The sequence below is a fragment of the Chiloscyllium punctatum genome, chromosome 11, assembly GCF_047496795.1.
Source record: "Chiloscyllium punctatum isolate Juve2018m chromosome 11, sChiPun1.3, whole genome shotgun sequence".
NCBI lineage: Eukaryota > Metazoa > Chordata > Chondrichthyes > Orectolobiformes > Hemiscylliidae > Chiloscyllium > Chiloscyllium punctatum.
The window spans coordinates 81,995,711-82,017,051 of record NC_092749.1 but is presented as its reverse complement, the minus strand read 5'-3'; the positions used below and the strand labels follow the sequence as shown (position 1 = coordinate 82,017,051).

At 45.3% G+C, this 21,341-nt stretch overlaps 1 protein-coding gene across 1 annotated transcript in view; it reads left to right on the top strand.

Annotated features, from left to right (window-relative positions):
* The window catches only part of LOC140482608 (5-hydroxytryptamine receptor 1E), a 74,927-nt gene extending 59,204 nt beyond the window's left edge, over positions 1-15,723 (top strand). Inside the window, exon 2 of the mRNA XM_072580126.1 lies at positions 14,344-15,723. Within this exon, the coding sequence (XP_072436227.1) occupies positions 14,523-15,611 (1,089 nt within the window). The 5' untranslated portion in view covers positions 14,344-14,522 and the 3' untranslated portion in view covers positions 15,612-15,723. The remainder of the gene's footprint in view (positions 1-14,343) is intronic.
* Positions 15,724-21,341: the final 5,618 nt, after the last annotated feature.

Genomic DNA, 21,341 nt, shown 5'->3' with positions numbered 1-21,341 from the left:
GGTGTCCACCCCCCTGTCCTGCACGTAGGCGATCGTATCCCTGAGGAGTGCAAGACTCTCAGAGATCTTCCTGCCCGGTACAGCACAGGTTTGGTCCGGGTGGATCACCGATCCCAGAGCAGACCTGACCCGGTTGGCGATGACCTTTGACAAGATTTTGTAGTCTGCATTTAACAGTGAGATCGGTCTCCAATTTCTAATTTCCTCCCTCTCCCCCTTCCGCTTGTAGACGAGGGTGATGATGCCTTTCCTCATGGATTCACTCATGGTACCTGCCCGAAGCATACTGACATACACCTCCAGCAGTTCCTGGCCGATCAAGTCCCAAAGAGCGGAATAAACCTCGACCGGTAAGCCGTCGCTTCCGGGAGTTTTATTCCTTTCGAAGGACTCGAGGGCCTTGGTCAGTTCATCCAGAGATAGCAGCTGGTCCAGCCTCTCTCGTGTTCCGTCATCTAGGACCTCCGTGATAGAGGACAGGAACGACTGGGAGGCCGCGCTGTTGGTTGGCTTCGAGTCATACAGGCTGGCGTAGAAGGATTTGCTGATCCTCATGACGTCAGCCTGAGATGACGTTACCGAGCCATCTTCTTTCTTCAGGCTGCTGAGCACGGAGCTCTCTTTGTGCACCTTCTGGAAGAAGAAACGTGAGCACGTCTCGTCCTGCTCCACCGAGCGGACCCTGGACCGGAAGATTATCCTGGAGGCCTCCGAGGCAAAGAGCGAGGCTTGCTGGCCCTTCACCTCCTTGAGGTCCTCTGTGACATCGACCCTCATCGTCTGCAGCAGGAGCAGGTTCTGCATACTTTCCTGGAGCTGGGACAGTTTTCCCCGCCTCTCTCTTGCCTCCTGGACACCTTTGAGGATGAAGAACCTCTTGATGTTCCCTTTTACCGTTTCCCACCAGTCCGCTGGAGACTCAAAGAGGGGCTTCACGGTTCTCCAACCTGCGTAATCCCTCTTGAGCTCTTCGATGTTTCCCGGGGTCAACAGCTTAGTGTTCAGTTTCCACGTTCCCTTGCCCGCCCGCTGTTCGTCCTGTAGGTGACAGTTGGCCAGCAGGAGGCACTGGTCAGAGAAGAACACCGGCTTGACGTCGGTGGATCTGACTGAGAGCGTTCGGGACACAAACAGGTAATCTATCCTTGAGCGGATAGACCCGTCTGCCCGTGACCAGGTGTATCTACGCTGCGCTCCATCTGCAGGGGTGCTGAAGACGTCGTGCAGCTTGGCATCTTTGACCGTTTCCATCAGGGCCCTGGACGTAGCGTCCGGTTTACTGTCCCCCCCGCCGGATCGTCCATCTGCATCAATGATGCAGTTGAAGTCTCCGGCCAGAATGACCGGCCTGGACGTAGCCAGCAGCAGTGGAAGCTGTTGCAGGACGGCCAACCGTTCACTCTTACCTACTGCATGGGAAGACAGCTGTCACCTCATTATCACTGGAATCATTCTTCCTATCTTCATGTACACCTGTATGCTCTTCTACTCTCAGTGGTGCACTGATTTCTGGAATGCCCTGATAAGTCTAACTGCAAAAACATTGCTCCTCTACAAGACACAAATACTTCTATTTGAGCCAATTCAGTTGATAATGTTTGAAATATGAGCCCCTTCTGCAGTTCCACTTGACCTTGCTGGAAACAAATATTTAGTTATTTAAATTTAATGTTAAGAACAAATCAAAAAGAAGCTGCACAAAGCATGTTAGTTCAGAGGAACATTACTAAGGACAAGTTGAGTTGGAGGAAAGCTTGCAAAGGACGGTTGCTCAGCTGATCTCTTTCATTTCTGAAAGGAAAACCCTCCTTCAGGGTGAAACCTAATCATTCTTTTGAGTGAGCGATAATAGAAAAAAATCTCAAGGTTAGATTTCTTAATCAAGCTGTGACTGCAGGACTTCAGAGACAACTGCGAATGATAATAATTTGACCATACAACACAGAACATCAGAGCAATAGACTCCAGAATATTCTACACTTTTTTGTTTTGCCTTTAAGAATAATCCATTAACCAAAGTGCTGTTTTTTTTTCCAGAAAGCCAATCTCTGCAGCAAAATCTGTTTTATTAGATTCCCAATATTCAGAGGAACACACATTTATACATCTTTACTGCTGCGTATGTTAACTAATTACTGCGACTTCAATAAATTACTTTCGTTTCGATTTTAAAAATGTGTTTATTAAGAAACCTGGCTGATAGATATTTTTATTTAAAACCTGTCATAGATAGATATGCACTTGGTCATTTAAGTAACTAGAAAAAATATTTTTATTTTATGGATGTAGGTTTGCTCGCTGAGCTGGAAGTTTCATTTCCCGATGTTTCATCACTCTACTAGGTAACATCATCAGTGGCCCTCAGGCAAAGCAATGCTGAAAATTCCTGCTTTCTATTTATATGTTTGGGGTTCTTTGGGTTGGTGATGTCATTTCCTGTGGCGATGTCATTTCCTGTGGTGTTACTGTTCTTGCACAGTATTTTATAAATGACTAGAAACTAGATAAACTTACACAAGGTAACAACACTGACAACATAGAAGCATGGATAAAAAACTTATCTGACCGACCCTTAACAGACGCTGAAAAAGCCAGCTTAGTAAGATGATTAAATTACAACTGCCAGGATGCGAACAAGAAAAATTTCTTAGCAGCATTAGAAACAACACTAAAAGACAATCAACTCACAGAAGAAACCCAGCAAGCCATCAGACAGGTAGTTGCACCAACTTTAAGCAGAAAAAAAGAAGGAAATACACTCAACACACAAGAAAGGAAAGCACTGGAAAGACTAAAAAAAGGATTAAAATATTGTTATCCTACCTGCAGACAAAGGATGCTTGACAGTCATTCTAAATCGAAGAGACTACATTGAAATACCAACACTTACCTACAAGTGGTGATAGACCCAACCCCACAACTAGAGAACTGAATCACAGCCTTACTCAAAAACTTCAGAAATCTGGAGAAATAAATAAGACTGACTTCCAAAAAATGAAACCAAACAGATCCAACACAATATCCTTCTATGAATTAACCAAAATTCACAAACCTGGAGCCCCCCTCAGACCCATAGTCTTACTACCTGGAACACCAACTTACAGATTAGCCAAGGAGCTACACCTAAGACTAAAATACTTAGAAGACTCACGCCACCCCATCCACTCCACCCAAGAATTCCTGAAGACCATCAAAGACACTAAGACAGAAGAGGATGAAATAATGGTCTCCTTTGATGTAACAGCCCTGCTTACATCAATCAACATTAACCTGGCCAAGGAAACACTGACTACACTATTAGAAGACCCAAAGACACATACATGAAACACCACTAACTTAATCAGCAAGGACAGTATCGTCAAACTACTGGGCCTATGCCTTACCACACACTTCACCTTCAACAACTAAGCCTATAGACAAACCAAAGAACACCCATGGGATCTCTGATATCAGAGGCAGTTCTTAGCAGAGGCAGTAATGCAGAGACTCAAACAAACAGCTCTGCCAACCATCCAACCCAAGCTTTGGGTCTGCTGCGCGAATGACACCTTTGTCATCACTAAACGAAACAAATTAGAGGAAACCTTCAAGACCATCAATAATACCCTTACTGGCATAAAATTCACTAAAGAGGAAGAAAACAACAGCAAACTGTCATTCCTAGATGTCACAGTAGAGTGAACAACCAATGGGCAACTTCAAACCAGCATCTACAGGATAACAACACATACAGACCAAATATTGAACTACAGAAGCAATCATCCAAACATCCACAAATGAAGCTGCATCAGAACATTATTTCAACAAGTCAACACACACTGCAGCATGGAGGAACTACGCAGAGCAGAGGAAAATAACCTATACCGTGCATTCAAAATGAATGGGTATCCAATGAACACTGTCTGCCGATTTCTCAGCAACAAGCCTAAACAAGCAGACAAAACGCATCCAGAAACCCCAACCACTCTCCCCTACATCAAAGACATCTCGGAAATGACTGCCAGACTACTCAATGTGGCATCATGGTAGCCCACAAACCCACCAACACACTAAAACAGCAGCTAATGAACTTGAAAGGCCCTATACAGACAACAAGCCAAACTAATGTCATTACAGAATACCATGCAAGAACTGTAACAAACACTACATTGGACAAACAGACAGAAAACTAGCCACCAAGATATGTGAAAACCAACTAGCCACAAAACGACATGACTCTCTCTCACTCATATCCTTACCTACAGATAAGGAAGGACACCATTTCGACTGGGATAACACATCCATCTTAGGACAAGCCAAACAGAGACACACATCAAGAATTCCTAGAAGCATGGCATTCCAACCGGAACTCTATCAAAAAACACACCGAGTTAGACCCCATCTACACCCCCTGAGAAAAAGAACAGGAAATTGTATCACCACAGGAAATGACATCACCAACCCAAAGAAACCCAAACATATAAATAGAAAGCAGGAACCATGTACAGTGCTTCACCTGAGGCCCACTGAAGATGTTACCTAGTAGGGTGACGAAACGTCTAGAAATGAACCTTCCAGCTCAGCGAGCAAACCTACATCCAAAACCTCCACCTGAGCTGCAAATCTTCTCAAAACCCATTATTTTAACTTGGTGTTGTGATCCGTGGACTATTAGAATTACAAGAACATTGCATTCCCCCAATCTCAGTCTAACACACTGCAGAAAGGAAATTGTGCCTTGGCAAGACTTGAAGAAGAGTTACACCTGAAATATTGACTTTCCACTTCCTGCTTGTCTATTGCAGTAGCTACTCCTGCCAGGAGATCTGCTGTATTGGTATGCCATACTGGTCTGTCTTGTTTCATCCTCACACAGCCACTAGAGTTTTTCTGCAATTATGCCTTTTCTGCTACCTTGCAATTTGCCCTTGTTGTGCGTAAATCACAAGTTACCTTTAAGCCAGCTACACATTATGAACTCTCACAATCAAGTACTGAAACAATGATTTAATCTTTATTGCATGTAGCTACCAAAATAAGACCCTTCAAGTAAGCAAGTTTAGCCTCATGACTCAGCTTGACCATTACCCAATTAATGGTGAAATTTAGCTACGATTCCAACCAACATTGTTCTCTAACGTCCAGGATTTGATCCTTATGCAGTGTTATCCTTTAAAGTTCTACTGAAGAAGAGTTCTGGTGTTGGATTGTTATACAGATTTTCATCCTTCAGGTCTATGGGGTGATATTATTGATGATCTTTTAGATTTTTTCATCCAAGATATTGCAAGCTTGCCTTTTTATCAGAAGTAACTTCTTTGTTCCTTGTGACATATCTGTAGGAAGAAAGACACAGCTTTCCTGCAGCTAACTCCTTAAGTTCTTCTTTAGGGCAATCAGATGTCCTTGTGGCCTAAGGCAGCCAGATATCAAGCAGGTGTCACAACAGTTTTGTTCATTTTGTCAGACTTGGCTAATCACTTTCAGTTGTTTGCCCTTGTTGCTTAAACGTTTAAACCAGAAAGAGTTATTGCTGCTTCGTTCAATCCATGAAAAGTTGTTAAAGTTCTGAAGTTTATAATATCACACTCTCCAGAAGAGAACTCCGTAGCTTTTCATTTCCAAGCAAATGCTGATATTGTCTTTTCTAGATGTCACTTTCTGGAATTCTTTTTCTTCTTGCAATTTCAAGTTCCTCTTCATTTGTTTTATTGTCTGTATATGGAAATCTTAGCATCGTGTTTTAACACTTCATTTCAAAGTTATTATTTTATTCCTTAGAGCCAGTCTTTCATCATGTCTATATTTTCCCATTCCTGGAATCATTTTGGCAAACTTACAACTTTTTGTTGACTGTAGCTTTCATGTATTTTCAATATGTAATATATATAGCTCCAAATGGAATTTTTGACTGGACCTTAAGAATTGTTTCATGAAACTGTGGCTACAAGGATTTGTCAGAGGATGTGAATAGGTACATTTCTATATTCCTAAAGCCTGTCCATCATCTACAAGGCATATGGCAGGAGAATGTTGGAGTACTTTCAACTTTCCCAGATGAATGTAATTCACCAAATCTCCTTCAACAAATGCACTATTTTCAGCCTTAGAGCAAATTCCTTTGATATCGTGGCACGGTGGCTCAGTGGTAAGCACTGTTGCCTCACAGTGCTATGGACTTGGGTTCAATTCCCACCTTGGGTAACTGTCTGTGTGGAGTTTGCACATTCTCCCCGTGTCTGCATGAGTTTCCTCCGGGTGCTCCGGTTTCCTCCCATGGTCCAAAGATGTGCAGGTCAGGTGAATTGGCCATGCTAAATTGCCCATAGTGTTAGGTAGATTAGTCAGGGGTAAATGTAAGGGAATGGGTCTGGCTGGGTTGCTCTTCGGAGGGTCGGTGTGGACTTGTTGAGCCAAAGTGCCTGTTTCCACACTGTAGGAAATCTAATCCAATCTTATCTGCCAAACCCATGACCATTACCACCTAAACGGATAAGGGAAGCAAATGCATAGGATCGCCGCCAGCACAAGCTCCTCCCCAAGCTCCACACCATTCTGACTTGGAAATACATATCATCAATCCTTCACTGATATGAAGGTGCTGGTGCTGGATCCAATCCTTCACTGTCACTGGTCAAATCCCTGAACTCCCTTCCTGACAGATATATCTATGCCCAAGGGCTGCAGTGGTTCATGCATGTGGCTTACCACCACCTGATCAAAAGGAATTAGGAATGGGCAACACATATACATCTAGCCAGTGATGCACCCATCCTGTGAACAAATAATAAAGAAAAAGAAGTGCAAGGAAAAGATTTACATTAATGGGTCCACCATGAAATGTGAATCCAATACTAGCTGAAGTGCTACAGGTAAATTCATTGTTTTTCACTTTATCAGTTGTCTTGTTTCCCTACCTGTAGTAACACTAGAGTATTTGGTGTAACATATTTGTGGTTTCAGCTAGTAAAATGCATGAAACTATTTAAACTTATCACTAATTCACTGTCTGGTCTAGTTTCACAAATGAAATGGTACTATTTCCAATTTCTTTCTCTTGTATTTCAATACTGTTCTTTAATTTGTCCAACCCAGTCTAACACTGGCACCTCCATAACATATTCTTTAATTTAGCATTCCTGAGTAACATTCCCTCTAAACTGTGCAGCCATATGACCGTGCAGCCACTCAGAAAGTCCATGCACGCTGATTTGTGTGCAGATGCATTGACTTCTGGATCCAGAAGTTTTTGCCACAGGTGGACCTCGGAGGCCTATGCACAAGAAAAATTAGTAGAAGCACAGCTCATGAGATGATGATGATAAAATTTGTAGTGCATTTTCTTGCCTCCAGACTCTATTTAATATTCTCCTTGGCAATCTCCAACCTTCCATAAATATTTTAACGAAACCTAACCCATAATAAAACTTTTCAGCTCAGGCAAATCCTCATAAATCTTTTCTGCATGTTCTCCAGTGTAATCACATCCTTCTACATTGTGGATTCCAGAACTGCACACAATACTCTACCTATGACCTAACCAATGTTTCACATAGTTCCAACATACCCTCCCTGCTCTTAAATTCTATGCCTTAGCTAATTAAGGCAAGTATCCCATTTGCCTTCTTAACCAGTTTATCTATTTAACCCACAATACCTTAAGGGAATGTTGGACATGGACACCAAGGTCCCTTGGATCCTCAGTGCTTCCCAGTGTCCTACCATTCATGTATTCCCTTGCCTTATTTGTCCTGCCCAAGTGCATCATTCCATTTGCCATAATTTACTCTATAGGTGATCCTGTAATCAAACAGGAACTGTGACAGTTTGGTATGAGTGAAGCTGTAGGGCTGTAGGATTGTGCTTTCCACCGGACCATTGGACAATGGATGGTATGGAGCTGCCTTACATGTCAATTGCCATTGAACTTTAGGAAATACTGGAATTTCCTTCCAATAAATGATGGCCCATTGTCTGTAACCAACATCTCCAGGAGTCCATGTACTGCAAAAGATTCTTGCAACTATTCAATCATCATCCCTGTGTTTGATGAATGGACTCTATACAAATCCAATGACTTTAAATAGGTGTCCATAATGACTAAAAACCTAGAGTCCATGAAAGGACCAGCATATTCAAAATGTAACTGAGTCCAGGCTTTCCATGACCATCTTCACGAAGGTGGGGAGCTGCTGGTGGTAGTTTTATCCTTGTTGGCACGCTGGGCACTGCTCCACTATGTTGGCATCCATTCCTGGCCACCATACATAACTTCTCACCAAAATCTTCATATTGGAAACTCCTGGATGACCCTGGTGGAGTTCAGCCAGTATTTGGCAGCAATGTTTGTTGAGGACAATCACTCTTGCTCCCCATAATAATATGCTGTCCTCCATGGTGATTCGGTCTCGTTGGGTTCACAAAGGTTTCAATTCTAGTTGTGAGGGCCCTTGTACTTCCCCCATTATCACCAGCTGTTTTAGTTTTGCTGGGATGGGATATTTTTGTGTCCACAGTCTGATATTGTCAGTGATCAATATATCTGTCAGCTCTTGGAAGGCTTTGGTATCGAGTGCCTCAGGGAAAGTTAGACTTCTAATAACTGAAAAAGCTGCTGGTCCAAAAGCTGGCAGGCAAATTACTCATTGCTTTTCATCTGTCTTAATGTACTTTGCCCAGAAAAAAATAACACAGTCTTTCCACATACTTGGTCCAGTCTTTGACAGCAGGGTTGAATGAGTTAAGTTTTCTTTTTTTTCTCTCTCTCACAGTGAAAGACACAAAGTGCACGAATCTTTATTCAATTTCCACCACCAGGAAGATAGGGAAAACGCCCCAGTGGCTAGTGACAAGCACTGCCCTTCACATCAAAGGGCAATGCTGTGTGATCAAAAAGGTGAAGGGGAGGGTAGGGACTAAATCAAAATAGAGTTGGACAGGGAAATGATACACTCCACTCCCTGCGGTGCCCACCTCTCCCTGAACAACTCCAGGGTGTTGGTGGACACCGCGTGCTCCTTCTCCAAGGACACCTGGGCTCTAACGTAACCGCGGAAGAAGGGCAGGCAGTCGGCCCTAACGACCCCCTCCACAGCCCGCTGCCTGGACCTGTTGATGGCCAGTTTGGCCAGGCCCAGGAGCAGACCCACGAGGAGGTCTTCGGACCTGCCCTCCCTCCTCCGTACCGGGTGCCCGAAGATCAGGAGCGTGGGACTGAAGTGCAGCCAAAAGCAGAGGAGAAGGTTTTTAAGAAAATCAAAAAGGGAGTGCAAACGCCCACACCCAATATATACATGGTCCACGGACTCCACAGCGCCACAGAACAAGCAGTTGGGCTGGGAGTCCGTGAACCACCGCAATCTGCGGTTGCAGGGGACTGCTGCGTGCAGCACCCTCCACCCCAGATCCCCGAGAGAAAGGGGGAGGACTCCCGCGTAGAGAGCCCTCCACTGGGGATCCCCACCGCCCGGTGGCAAATGGGCACGCCAAGGCGTGACCGGACGGTGGATGAGGGAGAAGAGGTGGACGGTGTGCAGCAGCAGTCGATACAGGGCCTTCCTTTTAATATCCTTGAAAGAAACAAAATTAAAATTCCGGAGGCGGCTCAGGTTGTGGGGCACAGGCTCCGGCGGGAAGTACAGGACCTTGGGGCCAATGTGAAATTCCGTCCGGGCTGGGGTGAGCGCGGACAGGATCCCACCGCACACCTGAGCGTCCTCCAACTGGTGCACTACGTCGGGTCAGAGCACCGCCATTTTAAGGCGTTGGATGGCGGCGGCCACATACCGGACATCTACCGCTGCCCTGCTCGCTATGTCCTGCGGCAGCATCCAGCCCAGGCCCCCGGCACCCAGCACGTCCCCGACCCTGGTCGCCCTCGCCGCCACGGCCCTCCCCTCCGACAGCCACTCGAACCCGCGAGTACGGAGGTGCGGATTCCTGAGCAACGGCTCCCTGACGACAGCCGCTACTCCAGCCGGAGGGTAGGCGCAACGCGATTCGACCATGTTCCAAACAGTGATCAGGTCCTGGTAAAAGACAGGCAGCGTCTTGAGGGCGACCTCCAAACTGTCACGGTCGACGAACAAGAGCTGCGTGTCGTAGTTGAGGTTACGCACCTGGCGGAAAAAATATGTCGCCAGGGCGCACCACCTAGGAGGAGGCTCGACGTAAAGGTATTGCCACAAGGTCTGAAGGTGGAACGTCGCGACTTGGGTGCGGACGCACACCAGCGACTGACCGCCCTCCTCAATAGGGAGACTCAGAACCTGCGCAGCGACCCAGAGCATGTTTTTGTCCCAGAAGAAGTCGACCAACGTTCTCTGGATGTCAGCGACAAAGCCAGGAGGAGGGACCAAAGTGACCAGCCGGTACCACAGCATGGCGGCCACCAGCTGGTTTATGACCAGCACTCGACTCCTGTAAGATAGCACTCGGAGCAGTCCTGTCCGGCGGCCTAGGCGAGCCGAGACTTTGGCCTCCAGCTCCTGCCAGTTGGCCGGCCAGAATTCCTCAGCCGGGCTGAGGTAGACCTCCAGGAAGAGGAGATGGGTGGTACTCCAGCTGAACCCCCGTAACTCCCCCGGCAGAGAGTCCACCTGCCACGGACAGACCAGTAGTTCGGAACATTTGGCCTAGTTGATCCTGGCGGAAGATGCTGCCGAGTACACGGCCTGGCACTCGCGCATCCTCCCGAGGTCAGCCGGGTCGGTGAAAGTGAGGAGCACGTCGTCGGCGTAGGCCGAGAGGATCACCCCCGTGCCCGCGCCACACAGAACCAGCCCCGAAAACCTCCTCCGCAAGAGGCGCAGGAAAGGCTCCACACACAGGGAATACAGCTGGCCTGACAGGGGGCAGCCTTGATGCACTCCTCTCCCGAAGCAAAGGGGCGCCTTCAAGGACCCGTTAACTTTAACCAGACACTGCGGCGGCGTACAAAAGTCGGATCCGGGCGACGAACCACGTCCCGAACCCGAATGCCCACAGAGTCCCGAGCAGGTACTCGTGATCGACCCTGTCGAACGCCTTCTCCTGGTCGAGAGACAGGAAGGCGCTCGGCAGACCAGCCCGTCGACAGAAATGGATCAGGTCCCGGACCAGGTGGACGTTGTCGTGTATCCTCCGGCCTGGGACCGTGTAGGACTGGTCTGGGTGAATCATGTGGTCAAGCACGGAGGCGACGCGAGAAGACAACACCCTGGCGAAGATTTTGTAGTCCATGCTGAGGAGGGAGACCGGACGCCAGTTCTTCAAAGAACGAATGTCCCCCTTCTTCGGCAGCAGGACGATGACCGCCCTGCGCCAAGAAAGGGGCAGCTGTCCGGCATTTAGACACTCCCCCAGGACCTGTGTGTAGTCACTCCCCAGGACGTCCCAGAATGCCCTGAAGAACTCCACAGTCAGCCCGTCCAGCCTCGGGGTTTTACCCCGCGAGAGCCGGTCGAGGGCGCCGGTCAGCTCCTCTAAAGTGACGGGACCGTCGAGCCTTCTGGCATCCTCCAGGCCGAGCTGCGGCAGGTCCTCCCACAGAACTCTGCGAGCGTCCTCGCTGGATGGATCCGGAGAGAACAGAGCCGTGTAATAGTTCCTCTGGTGCCAGGGTTTGAGGTGTTGACTTCGGGGGAGGGGGAGTGGGTGCGGCAGCACAACGACCAGCCATTGGCGTGGGCTGGGCAGCCTTCTGGGTGGGGCAGTTTTTTTCTTATATGCCCCACCTCGCAGCACAGGTGGCACCGCACGCCGTCCGCCGTCCAGAAGGCGCGGTAGGCCACGCCCTTGTGGAGGAGGGTGAATGAGCCCTCTGTGACCTCCTCCCGGGCCAGGCAAATAAACACTGGCGTCGGAAGGAGTAGACGTGTCGGAGGGCGGGGTCCTTAAGACCGAGCAGGAGCGGTTGGATCCCTGACCGGATCTCCCCCAAGGTGGTGAGGTGGGGAAGAAGGAGTTCATTTGAAATGAAGGGCAGGACATTGGAGATCACGACCCTCTGGGCCGTAACCTCCAAAGGGTCGATGGGCAAATGTGTCCCGCCCACAGTGAGCCCCTTCTCCACGGCCAGGTGGACCGCCTGCTCGGTCTTAAGGAAAAAGACGGCCTTCCCGTACATTCGGGCCGCAGCGACGATGGCCAGTGGGCCGACCACACTAGCCATGGCCTTGCTGCATGCCTCGATGGTCATATTGGGGTGGGGATAGGCCTTTACCCCCAGGCATTTAGTTAGGTTCCTGAAGGGTGTTGATGTCGCAGCCGGGGTTGGGACAGCTGAGCCTCAGGCAGCGGCTACCCAAGCGTAGGTGCGGCTGGGCCCCACGACCTTCGGGCTCGCCATACTCTGCTGCTGGATGTGGAGTCGAGCCTGTGGAGGTTGTGGGGAGAGTCCCAGGCAGTGACGGTGGAGATCGGCCTCAGGTAATAACAGCGGTGGATGCGGGACTCAGGCGAGTCCCAGGTGGGTCCTCGGTCGCAGTGGTGGGGGGCAGACCTGTTGGGGAAGGCCCCCAAGGTGAGTCCCAGGCAGCTGTAGTGGAGGTGGGCCTCCAGCAGTGGCAGTGGTGGAGGTCCTGGGGAGGGGACAAGGCGAGTCCCAGGCAGCGGTGGTAGAGGCAGGCCTCTGGCAAGTCCTAGGCAGCAGCAGTGGGGCCTGACCTGTTGGGGAGGGTCCCCAAGGCAAGTCCCAGGGAGCCCCAAAATTAAGTCCCAGGCAGCAGCAGTGGAGGCAGGCCCCAGGCAACAGCAGCAGTGGTGGAGGTCCTGGAGAGGGGCCCCAAGGCAAGTCCCAGGCAGCAGCAGTGAGGCAGGCCCCAAGCAGCAACAGGGACAGTCCCCTTCAAGGAGAGCCCTTGCACGTGCACGCGCAGTCACACACTGATTCAATCTCCAAAAGGGGGGGAAAACACCCGAGTGGGCAGAGACAAGCAGTGGCCCTTCACATCAAAGGGCAATGCTGTGTGATCAAACAGTGAAGGGATTAAATCAAAATAGAGTTGGAGGGGGAAGCACTCCTGTTCACTTCTGTCAACAAGGTGTCTCTGATTGGGGCTGTTAACCTGGTCCAATCAGGGAACACATTCGCTGATGTCCACCTGGCTGATCTTATTCTGATTACTACAGTCATGACATTGAATATCAAGAAAAGGTTATAGATTCTCTATTGCTGATAATCGTCATTACTTAGCACTTTTGTGGCATAAATGTTGCTTGCTACTCACCAGTGCAAGCCTGAATGTTGTCCAGGTTCCTGCAGTTGAATAGAGCTTCATTTTGCTCCTGAATTACTATTCTGGTAACATAATCACAGCACTAATTTTTGGAGATTACTAAAATTTGGGTAACGGCAGAGAAATAGACATTCCAATAAAGTTACTTCCTGACCAGAAAGCATGTGAGTAAGAAATTGCCAATAAACAAAGATATAGAGTTGTGTTAAAAAACATGAAAAGTACAGTTTTATGATTTCAAATTTAATCTCAAAAAATCCATAGATATCATCTTGACCTATTGATTACTTTAGTTCAAATTTCCAGCATCTTCAATATTTTCATTATGATTAGTTTTAAGAATGGTCCAAAAAATAAGGGCAGCAGTGGAAGCCATACTTAGGATTTAGGAGAAAGGACGAATAACTAATTTGTCTAAAATATGTTCATTATTAGAGGCAGAGAAATGTAACCAGTGGTAGAGATTGGCGGACAGAAGGCAAAGGATGACAAAGATTCTGGTTTCCAGCATCTGCAGTCATTGTTTTTACCTCAAAGAATGACAAAGGATCATCTAATTCACTTTTACAGCAAAGATGAACACCAGGTTTAAAGTCATGCAAACTCATTCATATAACATATAAAGATCTGAAAGTATGTACAATGCAGGTAGGTAAATAAGTGGAATAAGGTGACAGTCATGCACCAGCACACTCACTTTAAATGATTTTCAACATTTCTCATAGTCATTTTGGAGAGTGAGCAGCTCAAAAGAGTTTGAGACTGTCACTAAGTTTAGCTTCATATATGCATATCTAGTGATGTTATCACAAGGGACGTATATACCTGCACAATAGCATCATTGCAAACTTGCGGATTTACACAAGAAAACTGTATGATCTGTGTAAACACAAAATCAATCTGTAGGACTTTGCATCTCTGATGATAATAATGGGTTTGTATGTGCACAAATTCATAAAACTTGCCAAAGGGCACATTCAAAGTCATGCTTTGCTGTCAGAAATCATGCTGAGTATGTCAGGCAGAGTTTTGGGAAAAAAAGAGTTATCAGGTCTAACTGGTAACCCAGCATCAAAACACCAAGAAAACTGTCCATTTTGTCTCAAAATAAATTTATACTAATTGGTTTTTCTTTTCTCTCTTTTAGGAAAATTTTTTTGTCGATGTTACACAAAAAGAAGATTGTGAAGAACACTCAGGACTTTGACTCTGCAACTTGACGTTGAAGTAATAATAATTAAACTCACTCTTCAGTTGACAAAAGAAAGTGGAAATCTCCTGCCATGTTTTGGAAATTGTAAGCATTTGTGTTCTGGACATTAAACAATGAGCTTCTCAAACTCCACAAATGAATCATGTCAAGGGCGATCCAAAACATTTACTGAAAGGACTGCTATTGCTTCAATTCTGTCTTTAATTGCAATTCTAGCAACTTTGTTGAATTCTGCTGTAATGGTTGCTATTTGTATTACAAAGAAATTGCACCAACCTGCAAACTATCTCATATGTTCCCTAGCTCTGACAGACCTCCTTGTTGCCATTCTAGTAATGCCTATCAGTATCATATACATTACCACTGATGCTTGGGTTTTGGGTTACATTGTTTGTGAGGCATGGTTGAGTTTGGACATGACATTCTGTACATGCTCAATCCTTCATCTGTGTGTGATTGCTCTGGATAGATACTGGGCCATCACAGATGCCATAGAATACGCTCCAAAAAGGACTGCCAAGCGTGCGGGAGTCATGATACTGGCTGTATGGACTATTTCTGTTTTCATATCCATGCCACCCCTGTTTTGGAGGAGCCACAATGTTAACACTACAGGGGAAAAGTGCATCATTCAGCATGATCTTGTGATCTACACCATTTATTCAACATTTGGAGCTTTTTACATTCCATCAGCTTTAATTCTCATCCTTTACTACCGTATCTACCATGCTGCCAAGAACCTTTACCAGAAACGTGGTTCCAGCCGCCACTTTACTGGTCGCAACAGTGAAAGCCAAATCTACATGAGCTATAATCTGACACATACCTTTTGTGTATCTGATCTACACAATTCTGAACCTGCACTGAAGTTTCACAATGATCACCTGATGGTCAGGGTCCCAACACTCGAAAATGGGCAGGGGAGTATGGAAGAGCGCCAGCAAATCTCTAACTCAAGGGAACGGAAAGCAGCTCGCATTTTGGGACTCATTCTTGGGGCTTTCATTATCTGCTGGCTGCCCTTTTTCATCAAAGAGCTCTGTGTGGGACTGCACCTTTTTGTTGTTTCTCCAGTAGTTGCTGATTTTTTAACTTGGTTAGGCTACATCAATTCTTTAATTAACCCTCTCTTGTACACAAGTTTCAATGAAGATTTCAAGTTAGCCTTCCGGAAGCTTATAAGATGCAAAAAACATGGTTAAAGATTCCCTGAACAAGGGGGTTACATGTCTTATACAGAATGTGCTTTTATTATTTGAGTATTTGTTTTTGCAGTTGTTGAAAGAACATTAAATTAGCTTTTGTTTATTTGTATCGGTGCTTTTTTGTTATATTAGTATCTTCTGAAGTATAGAAAAATGTTTTAAATTACTAAAGCGACTGTTTCTCTCTTGCAATGAAATTACAATTTATAAAGCACCTTTAAAAAATTCCAAAGGTGCTACAGAACAGCATGATAGAACAAAATATGACACCAAGCCACATAAGGAGAAATTAGGTCAGGTGACCAAGAGATCGGTTTTAAACATTGCCTTCATAGCAAGGAAGAGGGGGAAACTTATTCTGGTATCAAATGTGGTTCCAAGGTTGTTAACAGATTAAATTCATCTCAGACTGTTCCCATGGAAAAGGATGGAATTAGGATCCATGGAATAGCACTTGGATGAGGGACAGAAAATAACTTCTTTCCAATATTTAATTGGAGGAACAATCTGATCTTCCAGTACTGGTTGACAAAAGATTTGATAACTTAGCAACAACAGAGGACTAGATAAATGTGATGATGAAGTTGAGTTGGGTATTGTCAGGTGCTTTTACTAAACTATGCCTTCTGTGCCATCCACTCATCACAGAAGACAGCAACCATACAGGGGCAGAACAAACCAAGATGGAGTGGAGTGCAGGATTGTCTGCCCTTCACACTCTATGAGGAGAAGGTTCAGACCCTGATCATCTTAAGCATGCTGACTGACTGGGCCCAATCACCTGGACTGATGTTCGAGGCTTTTTTTGAGTTACTATGGTAGCACTTCCATACTAAAGGACTGTTCCCCTTTGGAACATGGCTATTTGGTTGTAATGTGTTAGCTGCGTAAGCTTCTCCAACATGCTGGGGTTGTAAATAATGAAGAGGATAGCCTTAGATTACAGGAGGATATGGACAAGCTGGACAGATGGGTTCGTCGGTGGCAAACGAAATTCAGTCTGGATAAATGCACCTGGGCAGGACAAACAAGGCAGGGAATGCATGATGAGTACTAGGACCCTGAGAAGCATCAAAAATCAGAGGGACATTGGTGTGCATGTCCACCAGTCCCTTAAGGTATCAGGACAGGTTGATAAAATGGTTCAGGGGGGAATATAATTATATTTGCCTGTAATAGAAAATACTTTAAGACCACGGTGCAGAGGAGATTTAGCAGGACGTTGACTTGGCTAGAGAGTTTAATTATGAAAAGAGATTGAACAGACTGGGATTCTTTTCCTTAGAGCAGAAAAGTTTGAGGGTGGACGTGATCAATATTGACTTCAGTAAGGTATTTGACAAGGTTCCCCATGGGAGACTGATTAGCAAGGTTAGATCTCATGGAATACAGGGAGAACTAGCCATTTGGATAAGAACTGGCTCAAAGGTGGAAGACAGAGGGTGGTAGTGGAGGGTTGTTTTTCAGACTGGAGGCCTGTGACCAGTGGAGTGCCACCCGGTGCTGGGTCCACTACTTTTCATCATTTATATAAACAATTTGGATGTGAGCACAAGGGGTATTGCTAGTAGGTTTGTACCAAACTATGACACCAAATTTGGAGGTGTAATTGACAGCGAAGAAGGTTACCTCAGATTACAACGAGATCTTGATCAGGTGGGCCAATGGGCCCTTAATCTTAGCAGGACTTATAGACTTAATGGTAAGGTCCTAGGGAGAGTTGCTGAACAAAGAAATCTTGGAGTGCAGATACATAGCTCCTTGAAAATGGAGTCGCAGGTAGATAGAATAGTGAATAAGGCATTCGGTATGCTTTCCTTTATTGATCAGAGTATTGAGTACAGGAGTTGGGAGGTCATGTTGCGGCTGTACAGGACATTGGTTAGGTCACTGTTGGAATATAGCATGCAATTCTGGTCTCCTTCCTATCAGAAGGATGTTCAGAAAGAGTTCAGAAAAGATTTGCAAGGATGTTGGAGGATTTGAACTATAGGGAGAGGTTGAATCGGCTGGGGCTGTTGTCCCTGGAGCATCGGAGGCTTTAGATGTTTATAAAATCATGAGACTTATGTATAGGATAAATAGACAAGGTCTTTTCCCTGGGGTGGGGGAGTCCAGAACTAAAGGACATAGGTTTAGGGTAAGAGGGGAAAGATATAAAAGAGACCTAAGGGGCAACTGTTTCACACAGAGGGTGGTACATGTATGGAATGAGATGCCAGAGCAAGTGGTGGAGGCTACTATGTATGACTTTATGACTTTAATTGAGACGTATAAAATTATGTGTGATATAGACAAGGCAAACAAGAAGAAATATTTCCCTTTGATGGAGGGGTCAATCAGGGGCATAGAATTAAGTAAGGGGCAAAAGGATTTGAGGAGAGAGGAGGAAAAACATTTTCAGTCATGGTACGGGAATCTGGAATTCACTGCCTCGGAGAGTGGTAAAACAGAAACCCATATAACATTTAAGAGATATCCAGATATACATTTGTGATGCCAAAGCATGAAAGGCTTTTTTCAATGCTGTAGCTCTCCGTGACTATGGTGTGGCTGTGAGATCGCCATAGCGTGATGCTGGACGGCAAAATGTCCACCCCCTTGAATGATCATTGACAATCATGACATGCTGTATACACTAAAAGGCAAGGCAAAGCAAGACAAGGTTGCTGTGAGCATCTGGATAAGCCCAAAGTGAATGAACTTTAAGATGGCAAAAGAACAGCAACCGTAAAATGCAGTCAGTTCCATTCAATGAGCTAGATGGTCCCTGCATACAATGATATGTGCCAGTGCACCTCAAAGTGCAGCATTAAAGGGCAGAAGCATATTGCTAATGGATCAGAGAATTATGATGAGGGTGCAGAGAGGCTGGTACATCTCAGAGACCAGCACCATGGATATGCTGTGCATGCAGTTGCTGCCCGTGGAGCTTTGCCTGAAATGCTGGTGCAGATGTCCAAGATGGAGGTCCCGTGAAGGAAGCACTGACCTAGAGACACCATATCCCACTTTGACTTTTATGCTGGGAATTCTTAGCCTCCAGTTACTATCTGGGGGGGATTAGAGAACTCTATTGTACTCTATTGTACTCTATTGTAGAATAGAGTATGTCTCAAGAAGATGAGATTAGGTAATAATAAGAACGTGAATGAGTGATAATGCACATTAGTAAGTCTCTCTCCTCTTACTAGTGAAGATTTCACCTCCCCATCCAGAACCTATTTGGAAAATGTAAGTTGTTGGTCTTGACATCAAGAAAGGTCTTGCCTGCTTTCTCATTTGATTCTCTCAAATTTCTTGCCTTAGACTTTGTTCAGCACCTGGTAAGATTTCATCCTTGGTTTCTAATAGCTGCTTACTTATTTAAAACTACCTTTAGTATGATAAAAGATACAGCGGCATATCTGATTATCTAAACTCAGGGCAGAGTCAGAAAATCATACAGAGATACAGCAGGGAAACAGAACCTTCAGCCCAACTAATCCATGCTGACCAGGTTTCTTCAACTGAACTAATCCCATTTGCCTGCATTTGGCCCATATTCCTCTAAACCTTTTCTATCTGTGTGCCTGTCCAAATGTCTTTTAAATGTTGTAATTGTACCTGTCTCCACTATTTCCTCTGGCAACTCAATACAAGTACACACTGCCCTCTGTGTGCAAAGGTTGACCTCAGGTCCATATGTAAATCAATCTGCTCTCACATTAAACCTACGCCCTTTAGTTTTGGACTCCCCTACCCTGCGGAGAAGACCTTGGCTATTTACCTTATCTATGCCCGTTGTGATTCTATAAATTACTAATAGGTCACTCTGCAGCCTCCCACACCCCAGGGAAACACGTGCCAGCCTATCCAGCCTCTCTTTATTATTCAAACCTTCCAGTCTCAGTATCATCATTGTAAATCTTTTTTGCACTCTTTCCAATTTAACAACATCCTTCCTCCAGGAGGATTACCAGAAAAGCACACAGTACACCAAATGAGGACTTACTAATATCTTGTAACATGATGTCTCAACTCATGTACTTAATGCTCTGACTGATGAAGGCAAACTTGTCAACATTCACCACACTGTCTATCCATAACACCATTTCCAAGAAGATATGCACCTGCACCCCGGGGTGTCTCTATTCAACAACAAACCCCAGGGCCCTACCATTAACTTTGTGAGTCCTGCCATGGTTTGTCTTACCAAAATGTAGACATCGCATTTATTTAATTAAACTCCATCTTTAATTCCTCGGTTCACTGGCCCAGTTGATCAATAACCTATTGTACTCTTCATTGTCCACGCGACAACCAATTTTGGTGTTATCCACAAACTTATGAACCACATCTCTTGTATTCTCATTTAAATCATTTATTTAAAATGATGAACAACTGTAGACTCAGACCTATAGTCTGAAAGAACAACCCTCCAACACCACCCTTGTCTCCTATCAACAAGTCAATTTTGTATCCAATTGGCTAGCTATCCCTGGATCCCATGTGATCTAACCTTACTAACCAGTCTACCACACAGTATTTTGTTGAAGGTGTTGCTATAATCCATGTAAACAACATCTACCACACTGCCCTTACCTGCCTTCTTGGTCATCTCTTCAAAAAACCCAATCAAATTTGTGAGACACTATTTCCCATGCATAAACCCAATCCCTAATCAGTCCTTGCCTCTCCAAATGCATGTAGTTCCTGTCTGTCACAATCCCCTCCAACAATTTACCCTCCACTGACATTAGACTCTCCAATCTATAGTTCCCTGGCTTTTCCTTCCAGCATTTCTTAAATAATGGGAGAACATTAGTTGTGAGAACACAAAAATGAAGTCCGTAGACATGCAGGTCAGTGGATTAGCCATGATTAAAGCAGAGTTACAGGGTCTGGTTGGGATTCTCTTTGGAGGGTCGGTACAGACTTGATGGGCCAAATGACAATTCCACGATTAACCACCCTCCAGATTTCCATCACCTCACACGTGGCTGTTAATAATACAATTATCTCTGCTAGGTGCTCTGCAATTTCTTTCCTTGCTTTCCATAATGTACTGGGACATGTTTAATCAGATCCCAAAAATTTATCTACCTTTATCTCTTTTCAGACTTCAGCAACCTCTCTTCAGTAATTTGGATTCTTTGTGAGACATCAACATTTACCTCTGAGGTCCACAGGAAATACAGATGCAAAATATTCATTTAGAATACCACCATCTACTGTAAATCCACACATACACAATCACGTTAAGCTTTAAGGGGCTTATTCTCTCCCTAATTACTATTTTGACTGTAGAGTCATAAAGTCATAGAAATGTACAGCATGGAAGCAATTTCTTTGGTCCAACTCATCTATGCTGATCAGTAATTCTAAATTAATCTAGCCCCATTTGCCAATCCCTCTAAACCCTTCTTATTCATTTACCTATCCAGATTCCTTTTAAATATTGTAATTGTACCAGCCTTCACCATTTCCCCGGCAGTTCATTTCATACACAAATCGCCCTCTGTATGAAAAAGCTGCCCCTTAAGTCCCTTTTAAATCCTTCCCCTCTCATCTTAAACTAACATACTCATAGGATCGCTTTGGATTTTCCTTTATTTTACTAGCCAAAGCTCTCTCGTGTCACCTTTTTGCCCTTCTGATTTCCATCTTAAATGTACTCCTATACCCCCATAGTCTTCAAAGGATTGATCCTAGCTGCCATTTGCCTGATATATGCCTCCGTTTTCT